Source organism: Vicia villosa, unplaced genomic scaffold (genome assembly GCF_029867415.1).
Source record: "Vicia villosa cultivar HV-30 ecotype Madison, WI unplaced genomic scaffold, Vvil1.0 ctg.002739F_1_1, whole genome shotgun sequence".
Classification (NCBI taxonomy): Eukaryota; Viridiplantae; Streptophyta; class Magnoliopsida; order Fabales; family Fabaceae; genus Vicia; species Vicia villosa.
In genome coordinates this window covers 225,620-251,373 of record NW_026706015.1, presented here as the reverse complement: position 1 = coordinate 251,373, position 25,754 = coordinate 225,620, and the positions used below count along the sequence as shown (strand labels likewise).

The window sequence follows — 25,754 nt, the reverse complement described above, 5'->3', positions numbered from 1 at the left end:
CTTATAAAGCGATCCCACTAAGGAAATAAGTTGGAAATCCCCCTAAGTAGGATGGAGGCTCCACTTTCGCAATCAAGGTCACAAAGTAGAAGGAAAAACTCTAGGGATGAGTCGCCTGAGAGTGGAATTGGTCAGACAAAATCCTCATATCCTCTCTCACGAGGTACCAAAACCTCCTTAGGAAAATAGAAATAAAGCCATCTTTACCAAGGCTCTTAGTCACGTCACAGAGAGAGTCTGTCATATTAATATTTGATTGGAGAAAAGGAGAATACAACATCTTAGAGTCTACATATGAAAGAGAAAAAAAAGACACACCATCCAACTGAGGCGTATCCACAATAGGTTTCTGAAAATGATTACTAATGTATTTAGTCACTTTCAGGCGAATCTCACCGACACGTTTTATCCAACTGTCTCCTACTCGAACAACCAAGATAACATTCCACATATTCCTACTCTTATCATATGCATGGAAAAAAGCAGTATTAACACCTCTTTCCTTCAACCACATATTCTGAGATCTCTAGAACAAAAGAGAATCCTTAATTAGTTTGAAGCAATGGCCGCACATCTAAAATAACTTTAGACCTAGTAGAAATTTCATCATGATAAAGTAACCCATAGTCGGCTCTAAGATGTTAGAGACTAACCTCCTATCTTAACTCATCCAATTGAAAATCCATATTACCAAATACTTTATTCTAAATTTTCAAAGCACACTCTAAAAACTTAAGCCTCTCTTAAAAAACAAAGGCTTTCCGAGTCAAAGAATTAGAGGAAGTTCAACTCGGTTGAATAACCTGACGTAAAGACTTCTCTTTGAGAGACTTGGTTGTTGTTGTAGTATCTAATGTCTTCTATCCGGTCTTAACATCTCATCCGACTTTTATTTAAATAGTTTTTAAGTCTATAAACAAAATATGAGTTTCCTTTTTTTAAAATCCAATTTGACACGACATCTTATTTTAAGTAAAAAAAATTAACATTAAAAAAATATAAGAATTTATTTAATATTGATCTGTCAAAAATATTTTTGAGGTGGACCTTTAACTTTCTAAATAAAAAAAATGAATCTTTTAATTATAACAAAAAGAATAACAAATATATTATTAGTACAATTTACTCATATTGATAAGCATCCCCTTTAGACATTTTTTAAAGGTATATATTAGATTTAACTAAATATATACATGATTCATAGCAAAGTTGGTTCTCCGCAGTTTTCAATCGCATATTAACCCTTAACCAACTTAGAGAGAGGGGGCAATTGGTAGATTATAATGATGAGAAAAAACCTTTGTATGGTTTTAAAATTTTATAATTTCAGCCAATAGAATAAAATAACAATAATAGTATTATGAAAAATAGTGGTACTAATTAACAAGTAGAATTTTTTTAATTTATGTAATATATATCAAGTGGAGATAAAACTTTGAGGTCATGCTTCATAGATATAAAACTTCAAAACTTCTCCAATTCATTGATTATACTTGTTTCCAATAACCCAAAAAATCAAACAAAAATCTCATATGGCAGCAAAACCTTCTATTTCAAGTTATAAATCCTCAAAAGGCACAAACGGTAACTTTTTGTACATTCCAAACCAAATTCCTATACCAACCTATGTTCGCATATTGGACACCACCCTCCGCGACGGCGAACAATCCCCCGGGGCCGCGATGTCTTGTAAAGAGAAACTCGACATCGCGCGCCTACTAGTAAAGTTGCGCGTTGACGTCATTGAGGCAGGGTTTCCTTCTGCCTCCAAGGACGACTTCACCGCAGTTAAAATGATTGCAGAAGATGTTGGCAATGATGTTGATAATGATGGTTATGTTCCGGTTATAGGTGGTATGTGTAGATGCAATGAGAAGGATGTTGCCATTACATGGGAGGCTGTAAAACATGCTAAAAGGCCGAGAATTTGTACTTTTATAGCCACTAGTCCCATTCACATGGAATACAAACTTAAAAAAACCAAAGATCAGGTACTCAAGATTGCTCGTGATACAGTGAAGTTTGCACGAAGTTTAGGGTGTTGTGACATTCAATTTGGTGCCGAAGATGCTGTCAGGTTACAATTACTCATTTCATAAAGTAATAATTGTAGAAATAGTATTAGAAATTGTGTTGCTAACATTTCTTTTTACTACTGCTCATCTGCCTTGTAAAAGGTAATATTTTAGTTATAAAAGAATTTAACAGGCTTGAAATAAAAGAATTTTAAATTTATGGAATAATAGAACTATTCCTAAAGGTTAATAATTAAAAGAAATTAAATATTTTGAATTTCAACATTCCAAAAGGCCAACAATTAATAGAATAAAAATGTTAGACATCATACTAGGTAAAAAAATTCATTGGAATCCAATAAGATAGGCAACTAGAATACGCGAAAAACTCAAACACACAAATAATAATGTAATAGGTTTAACAAAAAAAAAATTTATAACCAACAATTCAGAGTCCTCTTTGACGATGTGTAAGACGGTCTGCAACACAGAACCTCACACTTTTTTATGATTAAGTTATGGTATATAGAATTTCCATGCACATATTCCACAATTAATTTACGATTAAATAGAGTCTTTTAAAAAATGTCACAAGTCAACTGAAGTTAACTTCAACTTCTTACATAGGATCTCTCAAAAGTTTGAGACGACTTTGCAATAAACCAACAAAATAACAAACCTAACAAAAAGGAAAGTAGAAAAGTAATTAAAGACCCCTTAAGATTCAGGTTAGAGCTCTTATTATTAGAACCACCACCATCAGATCAGAATCCACCAATAGAACAAAAACACCACATATTAGAACTTATCCTAGCACTAAGGCAAACAATCTATCCTCTATCGATTAATGAAGATGATATAGTTGTGAAGCTAATCAGAGTACGTGTATGAGTTCACCTCACCTAGAATTGTTCATAAGCAAAAAAACTTATCTTCTCCTCCATCTCTTTCACAATTTTTATAACACCATTAGTATAATTATGTACTTTCCAAATGATTCAGATTATAGTGTGTCATATCATAACCAAATCACCCTTAGACTTAACTCTGTCGTCTAAAGAAAGGAAGGACTAAAAAAGAAGTCTAGCTATGGTCACTAGGAAGAACCATATGTTAATTCAATCACTGAAAAATATTATACCATACTGATAAAGTTAACTCATAAATGATAAAAAGATGGAAAACTAACTTAACCGAATTCCCACAAAAAAGACAAGATATATCACTAAAATCACTAATCACCCCCTCTCTAGCCTAATTATCTCAAGAAGAGTGTCTATCTTCCAAAAGTTGTCCCGAAAAGACCATCAGTTTAGAAGATGAATGATCACCATCAAACTTAACATGAAAAACACTAGCAATAAAAAAAGAAAAAAAAATCTATAGTATGCTTCTAAATCTATTTATCTTTTAAGAGAGAATATCAAGTCATAGCATAGAGAAAAGATGTTGAAATCTATGTATCTATAATAAAAAGTAGATAATATTGAAAGAGTTCAAATATTCGTTATGTCATCTGTCATTTGATTGTAGGATAATCATTCCTTTGTTCCGATTAATTTTCAATCTCAATATTGTTTTTTATATTCGTTATATATACTAATAAAAATATTTTTTAAAATCCTATTAAAGAGATGGGCACCCTCGTTTACCATATTTTTTTCATGAGAATAATATTCATACACTGTCAGTGTAAAATTATTTTACACATTCAACCAATAAAAAAACAATAAAATGCCATGTCATTAAAATTTTTTTAAAATAAAAGTAGGGTGTAATTGGATACATGGTTCTGATTAGTTGACAGTGCAGTGCACGACTTCTTTTCTCTTTTTCCATTATGTTCTACTATATGTATTTTTTATTATATAATATTTATTTTATTTAATTCATTTATTTTTCTATTGTGGAACTTATTGATTCAATGGATAAATGTAAATATGTGCTTGGTATCACACTATTACATGTAAACCATAGAATTGGCCTATTTTGGCATGTTACAAAAGTCTATATGGTGATGAATTTTGTGTTGATACTTGTGCAATGTGAAACTAGATCGGAGAAGGAATTCCTTTATCAAATATTGGGAGAAGTTATCAAAGCTGGGGCAACAACAGTAGTCATACCTGACACTGTGGGCATAGCAATGCCATTTGAATATGGAAATCTCATTGCTGATATAAAGAAGAATACTCCTGGAATTGAAAATGTTATCATCGCAACTCATTGTCATAATGATCTTGGACTTGCTACTGCCAACACCATTGAGGTAATTACCATTAAATCATAATTCTACCATTCAATTTGTTCTTAGTAAACATATAATATCAGAAATTAAAATAGAGATTTTATCTATTCATTCTCTGTTTTCAGGGTGCTCGTGCAGGTGCTAGACAATTAGAAGTAACAATTAATGGGATTGGTGAAAGGGCAGGTAATGCTTCATTAGAAGAGGTGAGAGTTCATCTTCTATTTTTCATTAATAGTAATAATAATTATAAATAATAATAATAATAATAATAATAATAATAATAATAATAATAATAATAATAATAATAATAATAATAATAATAGTCAAACTAGTCCCTAAAAAAAATAGAGTGAAAATTCATTTTGATCCCTCAAAATATTACACAAGTCAAACTAGTCCCTCATAAAAAAAAATAGACTCAACTTAATCCCTTACAACATTTTACCAGATCATATTAGCCTGCCAATATTTTTCTCAAACCGATTTTTTTTCAACTGTTAAATCCGTTTTTTTCATACTTTTAAACCATGACTGGACTACCACGTTAGATTTTATTTTTTTATTTTTTAAATACTAAATTGATTTTTATTTTTAATTTCATTTAAAAACAATTATGAATTAGTATCAAAAAAGCCAAAATTATTTTTTACTACCACTAGGCCAATGTACATTCATGACAAATAATTCTCATGATTTATACTAATATTAACAAATTCTGTACATAAATTTTTACCTATGAGGTCTCAAACTCAAGTCCCTTCACGTTAAATGATACTCACTTTACAACTAGAAAAATCAATTTCTATTGTTAATAAAGTGACTATCATTTACAACTAGAAAAATCAATTTCTATTATTTGTAAAATAACTATTAATTATAACAAGACAACTCAATTTATATTGTTAATAAAGTGACTATCATTTATAACTAGATAAATCAAGTTCTATTGTTAGTAAAATGACTATCATTTACAACTAGACAATTCAATTTCTTTTGTTAATAAAGTGATTATCTTTACAACTATACAAATCAATTTCTATTATCAGTAAAGTGACTATCATTTACTTGTTAATAAAGTGATTATCATTTACAACTAGACAAATTAATTTCTATTGTTAGTAAAGTGACTATCATTTACTTGTTAATAAAGTGATTATTTATAACTAGAAATATCAATTTCTATTGATAGTAAAGTGACTATCATTTACAGTTAGACAAATTAATTTTTACGGTTAGTATAGTGACTGTCAATAACAACTAGACAAATCAATTTTCACGGTTAGTAAAATGACTATCAATAAAAACTAGACAAATCAATTTCTATTGTTAGTAAAAACCCAACGAGGCAGTCCAGTCACGATTTAAAATTATAGAAAAATCGATTTGACAAAAATAATATCGGAATGACTAATATAGCCTGGTTAAATTTTGTAAGAGATTAAATCAGGTCCATTTTAATGTGAACAACTAATTTGAATTGTGTATTTTTTATGAGGGACCAAAATGAGTTTCACTATCATAATAATAATAATAATAATAATAATAATAATAATAATAATAATAATAATAATAATAATAATAATAACAATAATAATAATAATAATAATAATAATAATAACAATAATAATAATACTAATAATAATAGAATTTTTTTGTAACACCCGACGCCGAAGAAGGCGGGGGGTGGTTACACCGCATGTAACACTTGAGGCCAATGAGCGCTAGGGTGGTCGCCACATCGGAATGAGAGGGATCTTGAGATCATGCAGGTATGGGACTGCATGGTTGAAGGAAAGCTTATAAGGATTGATGAGTACTACCTATACCAACAAGATGCATCTTCTTTTCGGGAGCCCGTTCAATAAGAACTCCACAGTTAAGCGTGCTTGACTTGGAGTAGTATTGGGATGGGTGTCCTTCTGGAAAGTTTCCTAGAAAGTGTGCGAGTGAGGTCAAAGCATGCTGAAAAGACCCGTGTTGGTTTGTGGGGTCAGTCGATCATTCTGAAAGCATTCTGGGGCGTTACAAATGGTATCAGAGCCAGACCTCTCCTAGTACGATGTGGTTGGAGGACGAACCATGCAGAAGCTGGTGGGCATGTAACACCCGAGGCCGAAGAAGGCGGGGGGTGGTTACACCGCATGTAACACTTGAGGCCAATGAGCGCTAGGGTGGTCGCCACATCGGAATGAGAGGGATCTTGAGATCATGCAGGTATGGGACTGCATGGTTGAAGGAAAGCTTATAAGGATTGATGAGTACTACCTATACCAACAAGATGCATCTTCTTTTCGGGAGCCCGTTCAATAAGAACTCCACAGTTAAGCGTGCTTGACTTGGAGTAGTATTGGGATGGATGACCTTCTGGGAAGTTTCCCAGAAAGTGTGCGAGTGAGGTCAAAGCATGCTGAAAAGACTCGTGTTGGTTTGTGGGGTCAGTCGATCATTCTGAAAGCAGTCTGGGGCGTTACATTTTTGTATAAGAATTAGGGATTTGAGAGATCCATTGCTAGAATAAAACACTCCTACCCAATCCATAATCATGAAATAAACATCAGCAACAACAGAACAATAAAAAAATGATGATAAGACTCCTCTAGGCCAAGACACAACGGGAAAATAAGATTATGAACACCTGAAATGACTCCTCTCTTAGCAAGTTCATCCCTCATTTGTAACATCCACGCGAACACTTGAACATTTGAAGTCACATTGGTATTCCAAATACAATTCAAGGCCGATTTCACATTACTACTCAATTATAATTTCTGAACCACACCCAAATACAACCAGTCATAAGCAGATTTAACCGAATACCCAATTGATGCACACCGCCACATAAACTGATATGACTGCAAAGGAACCGAGGAAAGATGTTGCAGAACGACAATAAGGCTGTCATACTCTAGTGCAACTGCAACGCCCGATAAATCCTCTAGGTTCGCACACAACCTCCATCTCCAATGATTCGAAAACCATGAACCGATTTACTAAATCCTCAAACATAATCGAAAATTGAATGCATAAAATATCTTACCCAATCCACCAGTCCCTCCAAAACTCAATGTCGAAGCCATTTCTAAACTTGCACGATGAACTCGAATTGAACGAGTTAATATCAACAGACCTGACCCAATGCCCAACAAAAGCCTAAAATTCCTCCATCATAACAAAGATTTTGAATTGTTAACCAACAAAAAATAATCTTGAATCACATTCTTTATGTCACCATATTTAAACAAAAGAACCGGGTGCCATAGAGAATCTTCCTCTAACAATATCTTCCATCCCCAGTTACTAATTATGACCATATAAAAAAATTCGTAATGCTTCACGCCTAACCCTCCTTCTGCTTTCGACATATAAATTATTGACCACGCCACCTAAGATACTTCTATGGATTTTTTGACCATTTCACAAGAACGCATGTTGAATCTTGATAAAATATTGAATAACTACTTCTAGTGCATTATAAAAGGATAATGTGAAAAGAGGAATTGAATTCAAAACTAAATTAACCAAAGTTACTCTCCCACCTAGAGATAAAATTTTCTCTTTCCAAGAGGACAATCTATTCCTTACCTTGGCAAGAACCAAAGACCAAGCAGAGCACCGTCTAGGATTTCACCCGATTTTAATACCAAGAAAATAAAAGGAAAAGGGACTAACAACAACCACAAGATAATCAGAGGCATCTTTTAAAAACTCTGACCCCACATTGAAACCAAGAATGCTCAAAACCACGAAGCAACATTTCAATAGTCTCAATATTCTCCCATCATGGTTGTCCTTCAATAGTCTCAATATTTTCCCATCATGGTTGTCCCATAATCATTATATCACCAGTAAATTGGAGAAGATCAATGTGAAGATTATCATTCAAAGCAAAAGGGTGGTTGCAATGATTTGAACACCTATTCCTCAAGAAACCTGCAATCCCCACTACTGCCAGGATAAAGAGAAAGGGGGAGAGAGGATCCCATTGACGAAAACACTTTCTAGCTTGAAATTCTATCGTAGAACTACTGTTAATTAAGACCGAGAAAGAAGAAGAACAAACACATGCGCTAATCCACTTTAACAAGTTACTACATAAATCCGTCCTTTTCAGAATGTATAGCAAGTAGTCCCAAGAAAAAGAATAAAAGGCCTTTTCAAAATATACTTTAAGAAAATAAGCCTTTCCTATTTATCCTTGCAAAGCGTTACGTTCTCCATTTAAGTATAAAACGCCTCTGACAAATTATAATAAACTTGTCTCTTTGAGAGTTAATTTTAATCAAATACACATTGTTCCAAAAATTCATGAGAGTCTAAGAGTGTATTTGGAAGAAGTGATAGGAAATTTTTAAAGAATTTTAATTGTTACAAATATACAATTTAATTATATATCTTATCATAATGCCCCTTCAATTAATGTATTACAACTTTGTTCCTTTAAATTCTTTTCTGCTTTTTAAAATATTACTTTTATTAAAATCAAAAGGCTATTAGTATAAGATATGTCTAATTTAGCTCCAAATTAAGATATCCTAAGCAATTAGGAAATTAAGAGATCCTTAATAATGCAAATACATTAAATCCATCATAAAGCATATGTTGGTGTAGCATGCAACAACCTTTTTTAATAACAAAATTATATATTGACATAGAGATAAAAACTCAAAAGTACAAAAAAGTGAACTCAATTAGCATAAGATGTGCCCAACTAAAAATATTTAGAGAAAAACATAATAAAATGGGCAGCGAAAGCCAAAATACAACAAAGTCAGCAAAACAATATCGAAGAGAGGCTCAGACAACCCAAACCGCACTCCTAAAAGGCACAGGCTAGAGCTCAAAACTACTTGGGCCACCATTAAACAAATATAGATACCTCCAAAAAGAAACCATTATCTAAAAAGTGGAACCTAAACACAGACACTCAAATCGCTATTGGTTCAGATATATGATAAAATTTAGAAGCCAATCGGAGAAGAAGCACGGGTTCTCCAATAATCTAACAAGATACCACTTCTAAGTTAAAAAAATGCTCTTGGATTTCACATATTTCATGGTTGTTGAAGAGATAGATAAAATGATATCATTTTGAACATTCTAAATAGTCTGAACAACATAATGTTAAATCATAGCAAAACTACCCTCAATCCTCGTCGAACACCTAAAAAGACAAAAAAACTTAAAATGAAGCATATGATCCCTCAAAAGAACCACTACCCAACCTAACCAATTAAAGATTTATAACAATGCTGATGCAACTAACTCAAATGTAACAAAAAAATGGGAAACATACTCAACCACATCCATACACAAAGGATAAGAGCCTGCAGTTAGGTTAAAAATCACTCTTATGTTAAACATATTCTCTATAGAGGGTAAACTAATCAATGGTTAAGATTTGGAGTAACTCTTCTACGCTTACTTTTGGAGTAAGAATATCGCTTCTCATATATATATATATATATATATATATATATATATATATATATATATATATATATATATATATATATATATATATATATATATATATATATATATATATATATATATATATATATATATATATATATATATATATATATATGAGAGAGAGAGATAGATATCAAATGAATTATTAAGATCCAAGAGGAGATTATAAAGAAAGGGAAACATTGTAAATCTTGTTGTTTGTATGACGCCATCACCATTTATCCATATCTTGGTTGAGATTTGAACCATGGAGAACAAAAGGAATATTTAAGAGGAAAGGTTTCTCATGGACAAATAAGGGTCTCATTCACCTCAGATTCTAGATTACTTACCTTTCCTTCCACCGACCATTCTCTCCCAATGCTCCATTTGGCTGCAAAGCAATATGATAGAACCTAGGGAAACTAAACTTCAAGGGAGAGTCTCCAATCCAAGGGCCAACTCCAAAAATAGGTCTAAAGACCTTCCACCAAAAATTTGGAAGAATCAATTTCTTTGGATCCCAAAAGAGACACTATTTTCCACCAAGTGGAGATAGATCAAAAGCCCATAATATTACGCTCTTTCCCCTACTTAGAGAATTTACAACACCAGGACCTTATCTAGACGCTAGGATATCACATGAAAGACCGAAAGCCGCTGTAATAAACCTTTACCTTCATTTGGCCAATAAGGCCAAATTAACAAAGTGAATATGTGTAATATAGAAGCCACCTTGACTCTTAGGTTAACAAAAATCAGATCATTTGACCCAAGAAATTTTAGAGTCAAATTTCACCTTACCCCACAAGACCTTTGGAGTTGGCTATCTTCTTTCAAACCTTAATGGGCAATACCAATAAATACACAAACTATCATCCAAAATCTTCACTTACCATTAAACTCGAATATGATGGACATATAATCCAGAAAGCTCCAACTAAATAAATCACACGCTTTCAAAATCCACTTTGAAAACGAGATAAGCCTTGCGGAATTTCTTTTCCAAATTAATGACCTCATTAATCGCCACTGCATTGTCAACCAATAATTTTCCTTTGAGTAAAATAGATTGATTCGGGGGGATAAGCTTATCAATAATATAGTTTCCAATATTTTGGCTACCAATTTATATAAGAACTCACAACACTATCTAACTTCTGGAGAAGAAAGGGAGCAGTAAGGACACTGAGCCACTAAACTATCTAACTTCGACAGAAGAAAAATGACAATAAGGATTATCAACCTTAGTAAGAAAGTGGAAAGTAACCCCTTAAAGCACAGGCCTATCATCCATTGGATTTTTAAAGAGATTTGAAAAATAATTAACCGCTTCTTGTCAAATATCAGACACCCGTTCTATCAAAGCGTCATCAAACTTAAGGGCTAAGATAACATTCTTAATACTCTTAATTTTGAGAGACGGATGAAAAAAAACCCATATTAGCATCTATCTATTTAAGCCACTTAAATTTGTATCTCTTAAACAATTGAGAATCTTTAATCCTTAGTAAAGACCAAAGTTCTGCAATAGCTCCAATCCTAACTTGGATTTCATCCTCTGATAACTTGAGTCCTAAAACCAAACCCCCATATTACTACAAAAATATCATAATGACAAAAAGACCAGAACCAAAAGAACTCCATCAATAATTACTAGGTCAAATATAAAGAAGAAAGACACCAACATTAATCTATATTTGGCCATACCCTTATCTCCAAAGTCATCATTGTAGGAATGCAAATAATTAATTGTTACCAAGCCAAATTAATAAAAATGTGTACCCTCTTCATTCTCAATTCATCTTCATTGAAGTTCATATTAAAATTAATAAATTTATATACTTAATTACCTCTCATTTTATTTAAATTATTATTCAAAATACTACTTAACCACTCATTATCTATTTTCTTTGTACTTTCAAGGTTGTAATGGCCTTGACATGCAGGGGTAATGATATCTTAGGTGGTCTACATACAAGAATTAATACAAGACAAATATTAAGGACAAGCAAAATGGTTACATATTTGAAATTTTTATTTATTTTTTAATTTCCCCTTTTCAGTTTAAGATGTCATAATTATTGTAATTAGGTTGAAGAGTACTCTGGGATGCTTCTACAGCCGCACAAAGCTCTTGTTGGTGCTAATGCTTTTCTTCACGAGAGTGGAATTCATCAGGTTTGGTTTGTGATATCAATACCTATAATATTTATGAAAACACATAAAAGTTACCTTTTTTCTTCTGATTAACACCTTATGCTTTATAGGATGGAATGTTAAAACATAAAGGCACATATGAAATAATATCTCCTGAGGATATTGGTCTTGAAAGATCCACCGAGGCTAGTATTGTATTAGGGAAACTTAGGTATGTCATTTGCCTTTTTAAATTTAAATATTTTTAGGTTTATGTGAACTTTATGAGTATTTATAAAAGTTTGAACCTTAGGTTTTAGTCACAAACAAAAAAAAACATTACAGAAAATGGGATGAATAAAATCCAACAACAAAAACAAAAAATAACATAATACATGTGCTTATATTATTTCCTTTTTTCAAGTCTAAATGTAAAATCAATAAACAACATTTCGAAAAAAAATTTCTAAATTAGTAAACAAAGGAAGTGTACAACATTTATTTGGGATGACATGCATTTAAACTATATCATGTATCCATAGAGGTTTTTAATGATATTCAACCATATATGAATATCCTCATTCCTAAACACATTAGCATCATGCATTTAAACCACCATTCTTGAAATTCAACCTTATATGATATATTCATTCATAAAAATCTAACATTCATATAGTTGACTCATATCCATGAATTCGTTCATAATACACAACATTCTCACCTTTTTTTTCATTTGTCATTGTTATATTGGTTCTCAATCTTCTACAGTGATATGCATTCATTTTCTTGCGTATTGCTTATGCATATAAAAATTGGTATCTCAATCATTTTTTCATACATTCATTAATCACATTGCTTGGTGACCGCTTAGGATTTTTTAAATGGAATGTTTATTGTATTGGTTTTGAGAGTGAGGAAGAAGATGATTCAAAAAGTTTGAATTCACCAACTAATGAGTTAGGTGGAAGATTTCCACTTTCCTCTTGTTGGCCTATGGTTGGAGAGCATGGTTGTGTTGAGGTAGGTGGACAAGTGTGGTAGATTGTAGAAAGTGACAAGTCATCATATTTATTGCTTGGATAGTGTTGGGAATCAAGTATGAGTGGATAAGTCCCACATCAACTAAAAGTTTAGGAAATGTTAAGAATATAATAGAAAGGATACATACCTCATTTCCTTAAGGTTTTGGTGAATATGTGATGTCAATATTATTAGAGGGTAATTTAGTATTTTCTATTTTAGTGATAACTTAGACATTAAGTTTATCTTCCTTTTAGGGCCTATGCCGCAATTTTGTTTTATGTATAAATAGGCTACTGTAGGTTTCATTTATGTAATTCCTATTTCTTACACATTAATAACAGCCGTCATTTTATTATTCCTCCTTGCTTCCATCATCTTGTACGCTAACAATTGGTATCTAGAGCTCTTGATTCTGATTCAGAAACCACTGGGAAATACATGGGAAACACGAGTGATTGTGAGTTGTGTGTTTGATTTTGATTATGGGTTCTTATTGAATCTTTGAACAAAATATGAACATAATCGTACTTTCTGATTCTGTGGGTTTTAGGGGAAACACTGTGTGTGAGATCTGAGTGTGAACTGTACAAGGTTTAAGATGAGTGGAGGAAGTAGTTTGAATACCAAACTTCCAGTGTTTGAAGGAAAGAACTGGAACAAATGGATGATTCAGATGCGTGTATTATTTGGTGCTCAAGATGTTCTAGATCTTATCACTAAAGGATACGTTCAGGTTGCAGCTGATGCAACAGAATAACAGAAAGAGGCACAAAGAGCTACAAGGAAGAGGGATCAGAAAGCATTGTTCTACATCCATCAGTGTGTGGATGCGAATGTGTTTGAGAAGATTGCTGATTAGACAACGTCAAAGGAGGCGTGGGATATACTGGTCAGATGTTATGGTGGTGACACATCAGTGAAGAAGGTGAAGCTTCAGTCCCTGAGAAAGCAATATGAGAATCTCAACATGAATAACAATGAGAAGGTTTCAGAGTATATCTCCAGAGTGATTCTGATCACTAATGAGATGAAGGCTTATGGAGAAACCCTTTCTGAACAAGTAATTATAGAGAAGGTATTGAGGTCACTTACTCCTCAATTTGATTACATTGTTGTTTCTATTGAACATTCTAAAGATCTGGAAACCATGAGAATAGAAGAGTTGCAAAATAGTCTAGAAGCACAGGAGTTGCGTCTGACTGAGAGAACTTCTGAAAGAGAAGTTGAGCAAGCTCTGAAGGCTTCTTTTGTCAAGAAGGACCAGAAGCATAATATACGTGGTGATAGATTCCAGAAGTCAAAAATCTCAACTTCTGATGAGAAGAAATATCAGAAGGGAAAGGAGAAGTATGACAAGAAGAAGGTTCAATGTTACTGTTGTAAACAGCTTGGCCACTTTGCTAGAGATTGTAGGTCAAACAAGGGAAGGAAATCAGAAGAAGTAAATATAGCCAGAGGAGATTCAGATGATGAACCTGTGCTTCTGATGGCTTTTGAGTCTAACGAAAAGTGTTCAGAAGATTGGTGATATATGGACACTGACTGTTCATATCACTTGACTGGAAACAAACAATGGCTGATAGATTTTGACTCCAGAAAGGAGAACAAAGATCAGATGTGCTTATGACAAATACCTTCATGCAAAAGGTATGGGAAGTGTCAAAGTCAGTGAAAAATGGGAAGAACATTTTGATCAAAGATGTTTGGTATGTTCCAGGCATTAAAAGCAATCTGATGAGTGTGAGTCAGCTCATTGAGAAAGGTTTCTCAGTTGTTATGAAGGAAAACCTCTTTGCGTTGCATGATTTCAATCAGAAGTTGATTATGAAGTCTGAAAAGGGAAGAAATAGAACATTCAAGGTGAATGTAGAAACAGTTGAAGAAGAGTGTCTTAGTGCAGAAGGTGCTGAAGGTGAAAGTAAGTTGTGGCACAAGAGGATGGGGCATTTGAACTATAGAAGCTTAAGGCATATAAGTTCTAAGAAGCTTGTATATGGTATTTCGAAAATTGTGAAGCCTGAGAAGTCATGTGAGATATGCATGAAAGGCAAGCAACCCAGATTACCATTCAAATCAGAAGTTGTTCCAAGAGCAAAGCATACTTTGGGAGTAGTACATTCTGATGTATGTGGACCATTTCCACTACCTTCACTTGAGGAAACAAATATTTTGTATCTTTAGTGGATGAATTCATAAGGATGACATGGGTAACACTCATCAAGTTCAAGCATGAAGTGTTTATTGAGTTCCAGAAGTTCAAGGTGAAGGTTGAGAAGCAGAATGGTCAGAAGCTGAAAATTCTCAGAACGGATGGTGGAGGAGAGTATAACTCTACAGAATTCCAGAAGTTCTGTGAGGAGAATGGAATAGAACATGAGGTTACCGCTTCATATACTCCTCTGCACAATGGTCTTGCTGAAAGAAGAAACAGAACTTTACTTGATATGTCCAGAAGTATGCTGAAAGAGAAGAAGCTACCTCATACTCTATGGGGAGAAGCTGTTGCCATGGCAGCATACGTTCTGAACAGGTGTCCAACTAAGAAGTTGAAGGAAATTGTTCCTTTAGAAAAATGGACTGGAGATAAGCAAAGTGTTAGTCATCTGAAGGTTTTTGGTTCTGTATGTTACAAACATGTTCCAGAAGCTAGAAGACTGAAGTTGGATGATAGAAGCAAAGTTATGTTACTGGTGGGGTACCATAGTACAGGTGCGTATAAGCTTTATTGTCCAGAAACTAATAAATTTGAAGTAAGCAGAGACTTTATTGTGAAAAAATCAGAAGTTTGGGATTGGAGTGAATCTCAATCAAACTCTAGTGTAGTGCCAACACTAGAAGTAACTTCTGAAGATGAGTCAAAATTTGAAAGTTCTGAAGAAGAGTCAGAGTCAGAAGATGAGTCTGAAGACTCTGAAGATGAAGATGATGAATCTGATTCTGATCCATATTCTGATGATGATCCAGAATCTGGCGGTGATCATATTTATGGAAAGGAAAACTCTGAAGACGTAGGGTCTGGAGGACAAGCTTCCAGAAGTAATTCTGAAGGTGGTAATTCTGAAGGAAGCAGTTATGGACAAGGTGGAGAAGTTTCAGAACAAGTTCAGAGACCACAGAGAATCAGACAAATACTAAGAAGGTTTGCAGATTTCAAAATGTTGTAAGATATTGAAGTAGATTCTGAAGGAGAAGTCGTTCAGTGTGCCATGTTGGTAGATTCTAAGCCAGTGAGTATTGAAGAAGCGCTCAAGAAGAAAGTTTGGCTGAATTCCATGAAAGAAGAACTTGAGGCTATAGAAAGAAACAAAACCTGGGAGTTGATTAAGCTTCCGAAGAAGATGAAAGCCATTAGCGTTAGATGGGTTTTCAAGGTGAAGCTTAAGCTAGATGGATCAGTTGGTAAGCACAAAGCAAGGTTAGTGGCTAGAGGTTTTCTTCAGGAACCTGGGCTAGACTACTTCGAAGTGTTTGCATCTGTAGCCAGACATGAAACAATCAGATTGATGATTGTTCTTGCTGCAAACAGAAGTTGGCCCTTGATGCATCTGGATGTAAAGTTTGCATTTCTAAACGGTCCATTACAGGAAGAGGTATACGTGTCACAACCTCCTGGATTTATGAAAAAGAATCAGGAAGGGATGGTGTACAAATTACATAAAGCTTTGTATGGATTGAAACGAGCACAAAGAGCTTGGAATTTGAAGATTGATTCATTTTTCAAGAAGCAAGGGTTTCAAAAGTGTGAGATGGAATATGGTGTTTACGTGCAGCACTCTGATGGCAATATGATTCCGGTGTGTCTCAATGTTGATGATATATTGCTAACAGGAAGCTGTCCAGAAGTTCTGATGAAGTTCTGATGAATGAGTTTAAGATGACAGATCTAGGAAAGATGGTATATTTTCTAGGGATGGAGATTCTGTACTAAAAGAAGGGTATCATTCTACATCAGTTGAAGTATGAACTTAAAATTTTAAAGAGATTTAAGCTACAGAACTGTAAGGTTGCTGTTACACCGTCAAAAACCAATCATAAATTGGATTCTAACTCTAATGGTGATTTTGTGGATGCTACAAACTTCAAAAAGTTGGTTGGTTCTCTAAGGAATTTGTGTAATACCAGACCTGATATTTGTTATGTAGTTGGGATGGTCAGCAGATTTTATGAGTAAACCAAAATGGTCCCATTACCAAGCTGCTGTCAGGATTCTGAGGTATATTAAGGGAACTCTGAAGTATGGAGTGTTATTTCCTTCTGAGAGAAAGTCAGAACCAGAATTGACCAGTTATTCTAACTCTGACTAGTGTGGAGATAGAGTTGATAGAAGAAGTACTTCTGGATACTTGTTTAAGTCTCTGGGAGGTCCTATTTCTTAGAGTTCCAAGAAGCAGCATGTTGTTGCTCTATCAACGTGTGGAGCTGAGTACATTGCAGGCGCTGTAGCTGCATGTCAAGATGTTTGGCTGCTGAACCTATTAGAAGATCTCAAGGTTAAGATAGATAAACCTCTGAAGTTGATGATTGATAACATGTCTGCAATCAGTCTTGCCAAGATTCCAGTGTTGCATGGAAGAAGCAAACATATTGAGACAAAGTATCATTTTCTAAGAAGTCAAGTACAACAAGGAGTGTTAGAAGTTCTGCACTGCAACACTCAGAAGCAACTGGCATATATTCTGACGAAGGCAATCAAGACAGACCAATTTCTTCGTTTGAAGAATGAAATTGGTGTTGTTAGTTTCTGATAAATAACTAAATTAAGGGATGGTATTAGAGGGTAATTTAGTATTTTCTAATTTAGTCATAACTTAGACATTAAGTTTATCTTCCTTTTAGGGCCTATGTGGCAATTTTATTTTATGTATAAATAGGCTACTGTAGGTTTCATTTATGTAATTCCTCTTACACATTAATAGCAGCCGTCATTTTATTATTCCTCCTTGTTTCCATCACCTTGTACGCTAACAAATATCTCTTGGTTCCTGAATGTTTAGCCCATTGAAATTTCTGGCGCTCCTCGAACTCCTCAAGAAGTAGTATTAAAGTCGTGGTTGGGCTCGTTAAGGAAGCGAAAGTAGGATCCTTGTATGTGTCAAGGCTAGTGATGTGGGTGACTAATGCTTCAGTGGGATATTATTGGGAATCAAGTGTGAGTGGTTAAGTCACACATCAACTAAAATTAAAAGAAACATTGGGTATATGACAAAAATGATTCATACCCTCATTTCCTTATGCTTTTTGATGGATATGTGGTCTTAATGTCTCTTAGATTCGGATTCCCCAAACAATCATATTGGCATGGTAGACGGGGAATGGTACCTTATTCTATCTATTTGTTTGGAAGTTACTTCTCGTCCTCTTTTTTCACATTTATCTAATTTGATAATTCTTGCCCCATGGATTTCTAGTGAGTAAGAAAGTAGGAGAGCTAAGTTAATTAGGTTACTTGAAATTTAGGTTGCCTCTTATTTGAAAAGTGATGAGCTAGAAGTGGAGAGGATTATGATTTTATAAAGAAGAGACCAGTAGTAGAAGGCTATTCTTCTTTGAGAAATCATATGCTCATTCCATATCTAACAAATGAATATTCTACTTAAAATGTGATGTGAGAGAAACTATATTACCCAAGGTCTATAAAGGAGTGTAGAAGAAAACAAAAGTTAAGGAAAACAAGTGAAAATAGTCAAGGAAAATATTTTGAATCAAATGGATAATGTACAACTGAAACATGGTGTATATAAATCTAATTCATGATCACAAGAGGATATTCTCACGAGACATTCAAATTAAATTTCCATCAAACAAAATTACATGGGCAAAAAATAAAATAGAAAGTGCATTGAAATTGTTAGAAATGTGGTTGGGCCTAAATCAACACTACAAAACTGGCTTGTAGGGTGAGGATTGTCCCCACTTATAAGGACATGTTCAGGCCATATATTGTCCGATGTGGGACTCTTAACACACCCCTCACGCCCAGGACTAGACAACTGGAGCATGGAAATAAACGGTGGGTGACCCGATAATGGAAACCTGATAGCAGGTGGCCCACCGGATCTTAAGCGAGGCTCTGATACCATGTTAAGAAATATGGTTAAGCCTAACTCAACACTATAAAACCGAATTGTAGGGTGAGGATTGTCCCCACTTATAAGGACATGTTCAGGCCATATATTGTCCGATGTGGGACTCTTAACACACCCTTCACGTCCAGGACTAGACAACTGGAGCATGGAAATAAACGGTGGGTGACCCGATAGTGGAAACCTGATAGCAGGTGGCCCACCGGATCTTATGCGAGGCTCTGATACCATGATAAGATATATGGTTAAGCCTAACTCAACACTATAAAACCGAATTGTAGGGTGAGGATTGTCCCCACTTATAAGGACATGTTCAGGCCATATATTGTCCGATGTGGGACTCTTAACACACCCTTCACGTCCAGGACTAGACAACTGGAGCATGGAAATAAACGGTGGGTGACCCGATAGTGGAAACCTGATAGTAGGTGGCCCACCGGATCTTAAGCGAGGCTCTGATACCATGTTAAGAAATATGGTTGAGCCTAACTCAACACTATAAAACCGACTTGTAGGGTGAGGATTGTCCCCACTTATACGGACATGTTCAGGGCATATATTGCCCGATGCGGGACTCTTAAAAGTAATATCAAGTCACCAAGACTTGAATAAAAAATTATCGAGAGTTATACCAATAGAGTGAAAACTAAAGCTATTAAAATATTTATCAGGGGTATATCATAAGTAAATAAATTACATTGACAATTAACCAACTAGAGATTAAATGTTACCTCATGAAACTCCCAAAGAATTTTTTCGTATTCATTGCCATTAGATATTTCTCCTTTTAAAGGTTGAATTCTTGTCAGAGTCATTCTCCTCTAAAATATGCCTACTCCATGTCTAATAGAAGTATGCTCTTTGATAACTTTGCAACTTCAAATTTTGTTGTTGATTTGTAGAGTTTATGCTATTGATTTGCAAAGTTTGTGATGTCTAATAGAAGTTTACTCTTTGAAAATTTTCAAGTTCAAACTATTTTTTATCTAGGAGTCTTTTATGATGTTGATTTTCTCTTTAATATTCGAAACTTAGTAGTAGGATTAAAAAGAATACAATGAAAAGCTTATTTCGTCTAGCCCTTTAGAGTTTAGGGAAATCCAAGAAACTAAACTTAGTGAGATATTCATATATGTCTCTTTAATTTATTCTTTGTAGGGAAATTATTTTTGTGATTGAAGTATCTTTCTGGTTGTTTTGAGCTATTATTTAATTCCTTTTCTTCTGCTGTTTTATTTGCGCTTGAGTATATATTTTATTGTTTTCTTTATCATATCAGTACATTTTGTGCTATAGAACTTCTTCTCATACCTTATTAAATTTTTTCCCATTGTTTATATTATTTTATTTTTCCATTAAAAAGACTTGGAATGTCAAAGTTACCTTAAATATTAAAATGTACAACAATCATCACCTAACATCCTAATTAAGTCCAATGGAAACAAAGTAAGAAATTATTTATTTTTTTTCCTCAAAAAGAATTAAAACATGTCAAACTAGTATTATTAAAATTAGATTTGTATATAAAAGTTCACACAAACTTAATATCACTAGTTTTTAAATTTACCCCGAATAAATTGTAAAAGTTGTATTTGTCAAAGTGTTTTTGAATGGTGTAACATTATCAAAATGACTTATTTATTTGATTATTTACCAATATTAATTTTATATTTTGTTTATAGTTTGAAAATGGTTAATTTAATTAGTAATTGTTTGATTAATTTGTGACATATTTTCTATATTTCATTGACTATTTTATCTTAATTATAATAGTGGACGCCAGGCATTGAGAAAGAGACTTGAAGAGGTAATAATAATTTCATTGATAAACAATAAAGGCATGGTATATGTTTCTTAAGTTTGTTTCACAACTTATCATGTGTTATTTCAGCATGGTTATATACTAAAGGATGATGAACTTGAGACTCTGTTCTGGAAATTCAAACTATTGGCTGGGACAAAAAAGGTTAAGAACTAGTTTTGTTTTTCTTGTTTTTTATAAGCCAAATGAAATTTCAAAATAAAAAGAGTAAAAAGGGGTGCTCCACCCAGGGTACAAGGAAAATTCGAACAAAAATCATAAAACAAAATCAACGATTCAAGCAAAGGCGCGACTTAGCTTCCCAATCCACCCAATGGGACTCAAGATTATGTGTGACCCCAAGTAACCACCACTCCTATATTTGAAACTTGTCCTTCCCAACTATATCCTTCACTACCAACATCCTTCCTTGAAACAAAATTTTATTCCTAGTGAGCCATATAACCCAACACATAGAAATCCAAAAGCCTAGGAAAAACCTTCCTTTAACTTCTTACCAACCAAGCTACAAAACTTAGAAAAATGGTCTATTATTGAACATTGAAAAATATATCCTTTATACCTAACCAGACAAGTACCAAATTCTATTCATGCTTGCTTACTTAACATTCAAGGAATAAGCGTGTCACACTTTCCTATGTTGCAAAGCAAAGGTGAAAACCATGTTATGGATACCATGGATTATCCGTCACCTTGCCAAATCACTCCTAGTATGGAGTCTTTCTAAAGTAAGGTGCCAACTAAAGATAAAGATTTTAATTGAAACTTTTAATCTTCACAATTTTTCCAAACACTTCAACCGGACTTCATCCACATTTATAAGATAATTGCTTAAAATCTGCAGTCTTTAATGATAGCTTTTTAGTGAAAAATCGTAACTGGATATCCACCAAACAAATACATCCTCCAAATCAAGAATCCACTATACCAAGCTCAATATTTCTAGAAAATTACCTAACTGCGGGTTTTTGATGTAGTAAGATCAACTTTCAACAAGAAAATGTGCCAAACACATGAATTCTTAATAGAATATCCCATGTCAGCTGTTGTGCTATCAAGCAGTTCAGAGAGTGTAACGAGAGACGAAAATAAGGAGCTCAGAGGAACAGAACTAAGCTAAAGAAGATTCCAAAAACAATGTCCTTACCATTTTCTAGCGCGCAAGAAATTGAACTAAAGAACCAATTACTACCTTCCACATGATGAGAAGCAATAACCTGGATGTCTCTACACCATAGAGAATCTTGACCTCCACTTGAAGGAATCGTAACATTCAAGATCACATCCTTAATGTTACCATATCTAAACACCAATACATCAAACCAAATTGAATCATTGTCATTTAAAATCCTCCAAAGCCACTTACTAAAAAAAATATATTGAATGTTTCACAATTTTTTATCCCAAGCCTCATTTTTTTGTCTTGCAAATAACCTCCCAAATTATCCAAATAATTTTCCTCTTTTGATCATCACCTTTTTGCATTGATGAATCCATAAATTATTACAAGAACCGTTGCATATCTCCATTGTATCACCTGCAAGCTTAAGCAATTCAAAATGAATCTCCTCATTAACTTGAAAATCTAAACACTCCCCTTGCACAATTGCATTGTGAACTAAACCTGCAAGACCTTCTGCAGCCATAAGGATTAGAAAAGGGATAAAGGATCCCCTTGACATAGACCTCGCCAAGGTTAAAAATCTAATATAGAACTACCATTTACAAGAGCAGACAAAAAGCTATTAAAACCAGAGCTTCCACCCTTTTTTGGCCAAATAGGGTAGAAGCCCATCATGTTCAAAAGATACCTGAGGTACCCCCAAAAGACGCAATGATAGGCCTTTATGAAGTCTAATTCACCTACAGGCATTATGTATTGAATCTCTTAATAAAATCCAGTACTTCATTCACAACCAAAATACCATCTAACATTTGACCTATGAAGGCAGATTGCCATTTGGATTTCATACTACCATAAACCTATTGACTATATTAGACAAAAGTTTATATAACATTCTATAATTACTTCCCACTAAATAGATGAGTCTGGATTCATCAATGCTTCAAGGAAAATTTGGTTTAGAAATCGGAGCTAAAAAAGAAGTTGTCACTACTTTTGGAAGTTTAGCATTATGATATAATTCATTCACAAACTTAAATGCATCCTCCTTCAAAAAAACCCAACAAGATTTAAAAAAAGCCATGTTGTAACCATCTAGATCGAGACTTTTGTCCCAATCACTCTCCCACACAATTTCCTCTCCTCGAACTGGAAAGGAGCCTTAAGAAATATCATATCTTCTTCAGACAAATGCTTGAAACAAACACCATCCAAAAGAGGCCTATTAAATATATGTTCTTTGTATATATTCTTAAAGTAATTTTTAATCTTCAATTTAACCTCATCCACTTGAATAATCTTTCCTCTATCAGTATTAAGACTCACAATATCATTTTTTTAAAATCTTGGAAGAGATTGGAGTTGGAACATCCCCCCTTTAATTCACTTTTGCCTTTATTTTGGTTTAAGTATGCTCTCTTTATTTTGGAAGAACTTGGAGTTAGAATCCCCCTCTTTCATCCACTTTGCTTTGACTTTTGTCTAAGTATACTCTCTTTATGATGCATTATGTGCCAAACCTTCTTAAAATAAAAAATTCTTCTGTCTGCCAAACAACCAGAATTTTTATCCATACAATCATTAGAAACTAAATAATCTAAGTCATTTAAATCCTTAACAACTACATCTACTTCCAAAACATTGATACATAAGACCTCTTTATTCCAACCTTTCAAACTGTCTTTCAAGATCTTCATCTTTTCTTTCAACACCAACACAATTTACCATAAACCACACACGAATTCCAAATCCTCTTCACAAAAGAGACAAAATCCTCATGCTTAATCTAGAAATTAAAAAATTAAAAAGGTTTAGGGCCCCATTTCGAATAATCACACAAGTCTATTGTTCCTACACTTCGATAAACAATTTTCCACTTCTCAACCAACCCTTTGAAAAGCATAAATCTATCAAGCCGACTCATAACACTACCATCAAGTTTGAACCAAGTAAACTTGTTTTCGGACAAATGAACATCCACCACATCAATAATTTTGCGTGAATGTAAGTAATATAAATATAGATATAAGAACCAATCATTTTGTAGGCTTTTATAAAATATTTTTAAAATTGAGAGGTTCTTTAAAATAATTTATAAATATCTACTTAATTAAATTCCCTAGACTTACCTAATAAGAGCTAATAAAACTTCTTGCCTAAATGGTTGCTTTAGTTAGAAGCTTAATCTAATGCGAATTATGTTTATATGTGATTCTATGGAAATAGTTATGTCCCTACTAACTGAGTTCAATGTTTTATTTTGTTAGAGAGTAACCAATGCAGACCTCAAAGTATTGATGTCAAATGAAGCATATCAAGATGAACTTGTCTACAAAGCTGCATGATTTCTAGGTAACTTGTAATATAATTAGATTTAAACTAAATGTTTGATGCAATGGCTACATTAAAAATACAAAAAGTACTAATTGATCATTATCTAAATGCAGGTAACTTGTGGTACTTTGAATCTCTCAATACAAAAGTGGAGAAAATATTACTTTGAAAGGAAACAGATCATATGATTAAGTGTGGACCCAAATATAAGTAGAGTCATGTTCGCAACATAGATTGAAGGATTATATTATACAAATTAGTAAAACTTTATTGACTCACTTGTTCATATATTTTAAGGTTCTTATTCTTTTTTCTTTATGTGTGTTTATTCATTCAAGAACTTATAGGGTCTGTTTGTTTTAATTTTTTTTTTTTTTGTATTTTTAAAAAAGATTTTATTAAACCGTTTTTTAAATTATTACTAGTAGAAGACCCGTGCGTCCGCACGGGTTTTATTGTTACCAAGTTCAAGTAAAAAATGTAGTGTAATGAAAAGTGTTGTATGTAATAAACAATTATAAGTAATTGATAGTCACTTCAATAAAATAGGTATTATGGTGATAGCCTCCCGTGTGAAAGTTTATATCATGTTTCTCTTAATTTTTTTAACTTATACTTCTCTTAATAATTTCATCTCACGACAATAAAATATTAAATTAAACATGACCACTTCAATAAAATAGGTATTGTAGTGATACTGACCCATGTGAAAGTTTATATCATGTTTCTCTTAATTTTTTCAACTTATACTTCTCTTAAATATTTCATCTCAAGACAATAAAATATTATACTTCTTCGTCAATCCACTATCCCTTCATTTTAAAAACCAATACATCCGCATAGAGAAAATTCACCGATATCACTGCTTCTGTAATACTTATAAATTAAAGTTGAATATGTTATACAATTAGGGAAAATTCTTCTTTCAGTCATTTCATAAATAATGAAGGGGAATACACACATAGTGCATGAAGATAACGATGTTCCACACTCCTCGCAAGTTTACAGAAAATATAAGAGCAAATGAGCACCTTATACATTGATAGCAATTATCTACTATTCAGACTAACATATAAACTGACTTGCAGTGTGAGCGCATCCAAAAGCCATATGTCCTTTGGATTGGACAAGCCAATTGTGTATTTTCATTATGATGTTAAATACTTTTCACATACTTTTTTATTTATTTGAAAGATCCACAACATACCACAATTTGTTTTAACTATAATTTTTATATATCTAGTCATTCTTTTTAAGTATACTGTAAAATTAGGAAACATGGATTGATATAGAGTAAGTGGTTGAATAATATGATGTAGTAGGATTGTGAACTGTGGAGTTCGACAATCACATTTAGAAGCCATTGTAGAAACCAACATTGAACACCTAGTGAATACAATGTATTATCTGTACTTTTAATATGTGTAGTTATCTGCTAATCATATTTACAAGTGTAATCATATCATATTTTCCAATGTTATTTCATATAAATACAGAAGGAACATGTGTGGGA

The 25,754-nt window shown here is 33.3% G+C and overlaps 1 protein-coding gene across 1 annotated transcript; it reads left to right on the top strand.

Moving 5' to 3' along the window:
- Positions 1 to 1,411: 1,411 nt before the first annotated feature.
- LOC131639676 (probable 2-isopropylmalate synthase) lies at positions 1,412 to 24,797 on the top strand. The gene is made up of 10 exons (XM_058910152.1): positions 1,412 to 2,077; positions 4,071 to 4,284; positions 4,389 to 4,469; positions 11,644 to 11,736; positions 11,812 to 11,898; positions 11,988 to 12,088; positions 20,736 to 20,769; positions 20,854 to 20,928; positions 24,175 to 24,259; positions 24,355 to 24,797. Exons 1-9 carry the CDS (start codon positions 1,533 to 1,535, stop codon positions 24,250 to 24,252), a joined length of 1,308 nt encoding a protein of 435 aa, XP_058766135.1. The 5' UTR covers positions 1,412 to 1,532; the 3' UTR covers positions 24,253 to 24,259; positions 24,355 to 24,797.
- The last annotated feature ends 957 nt before the right edge of the window (positions 24,798 to 25,754 follow it).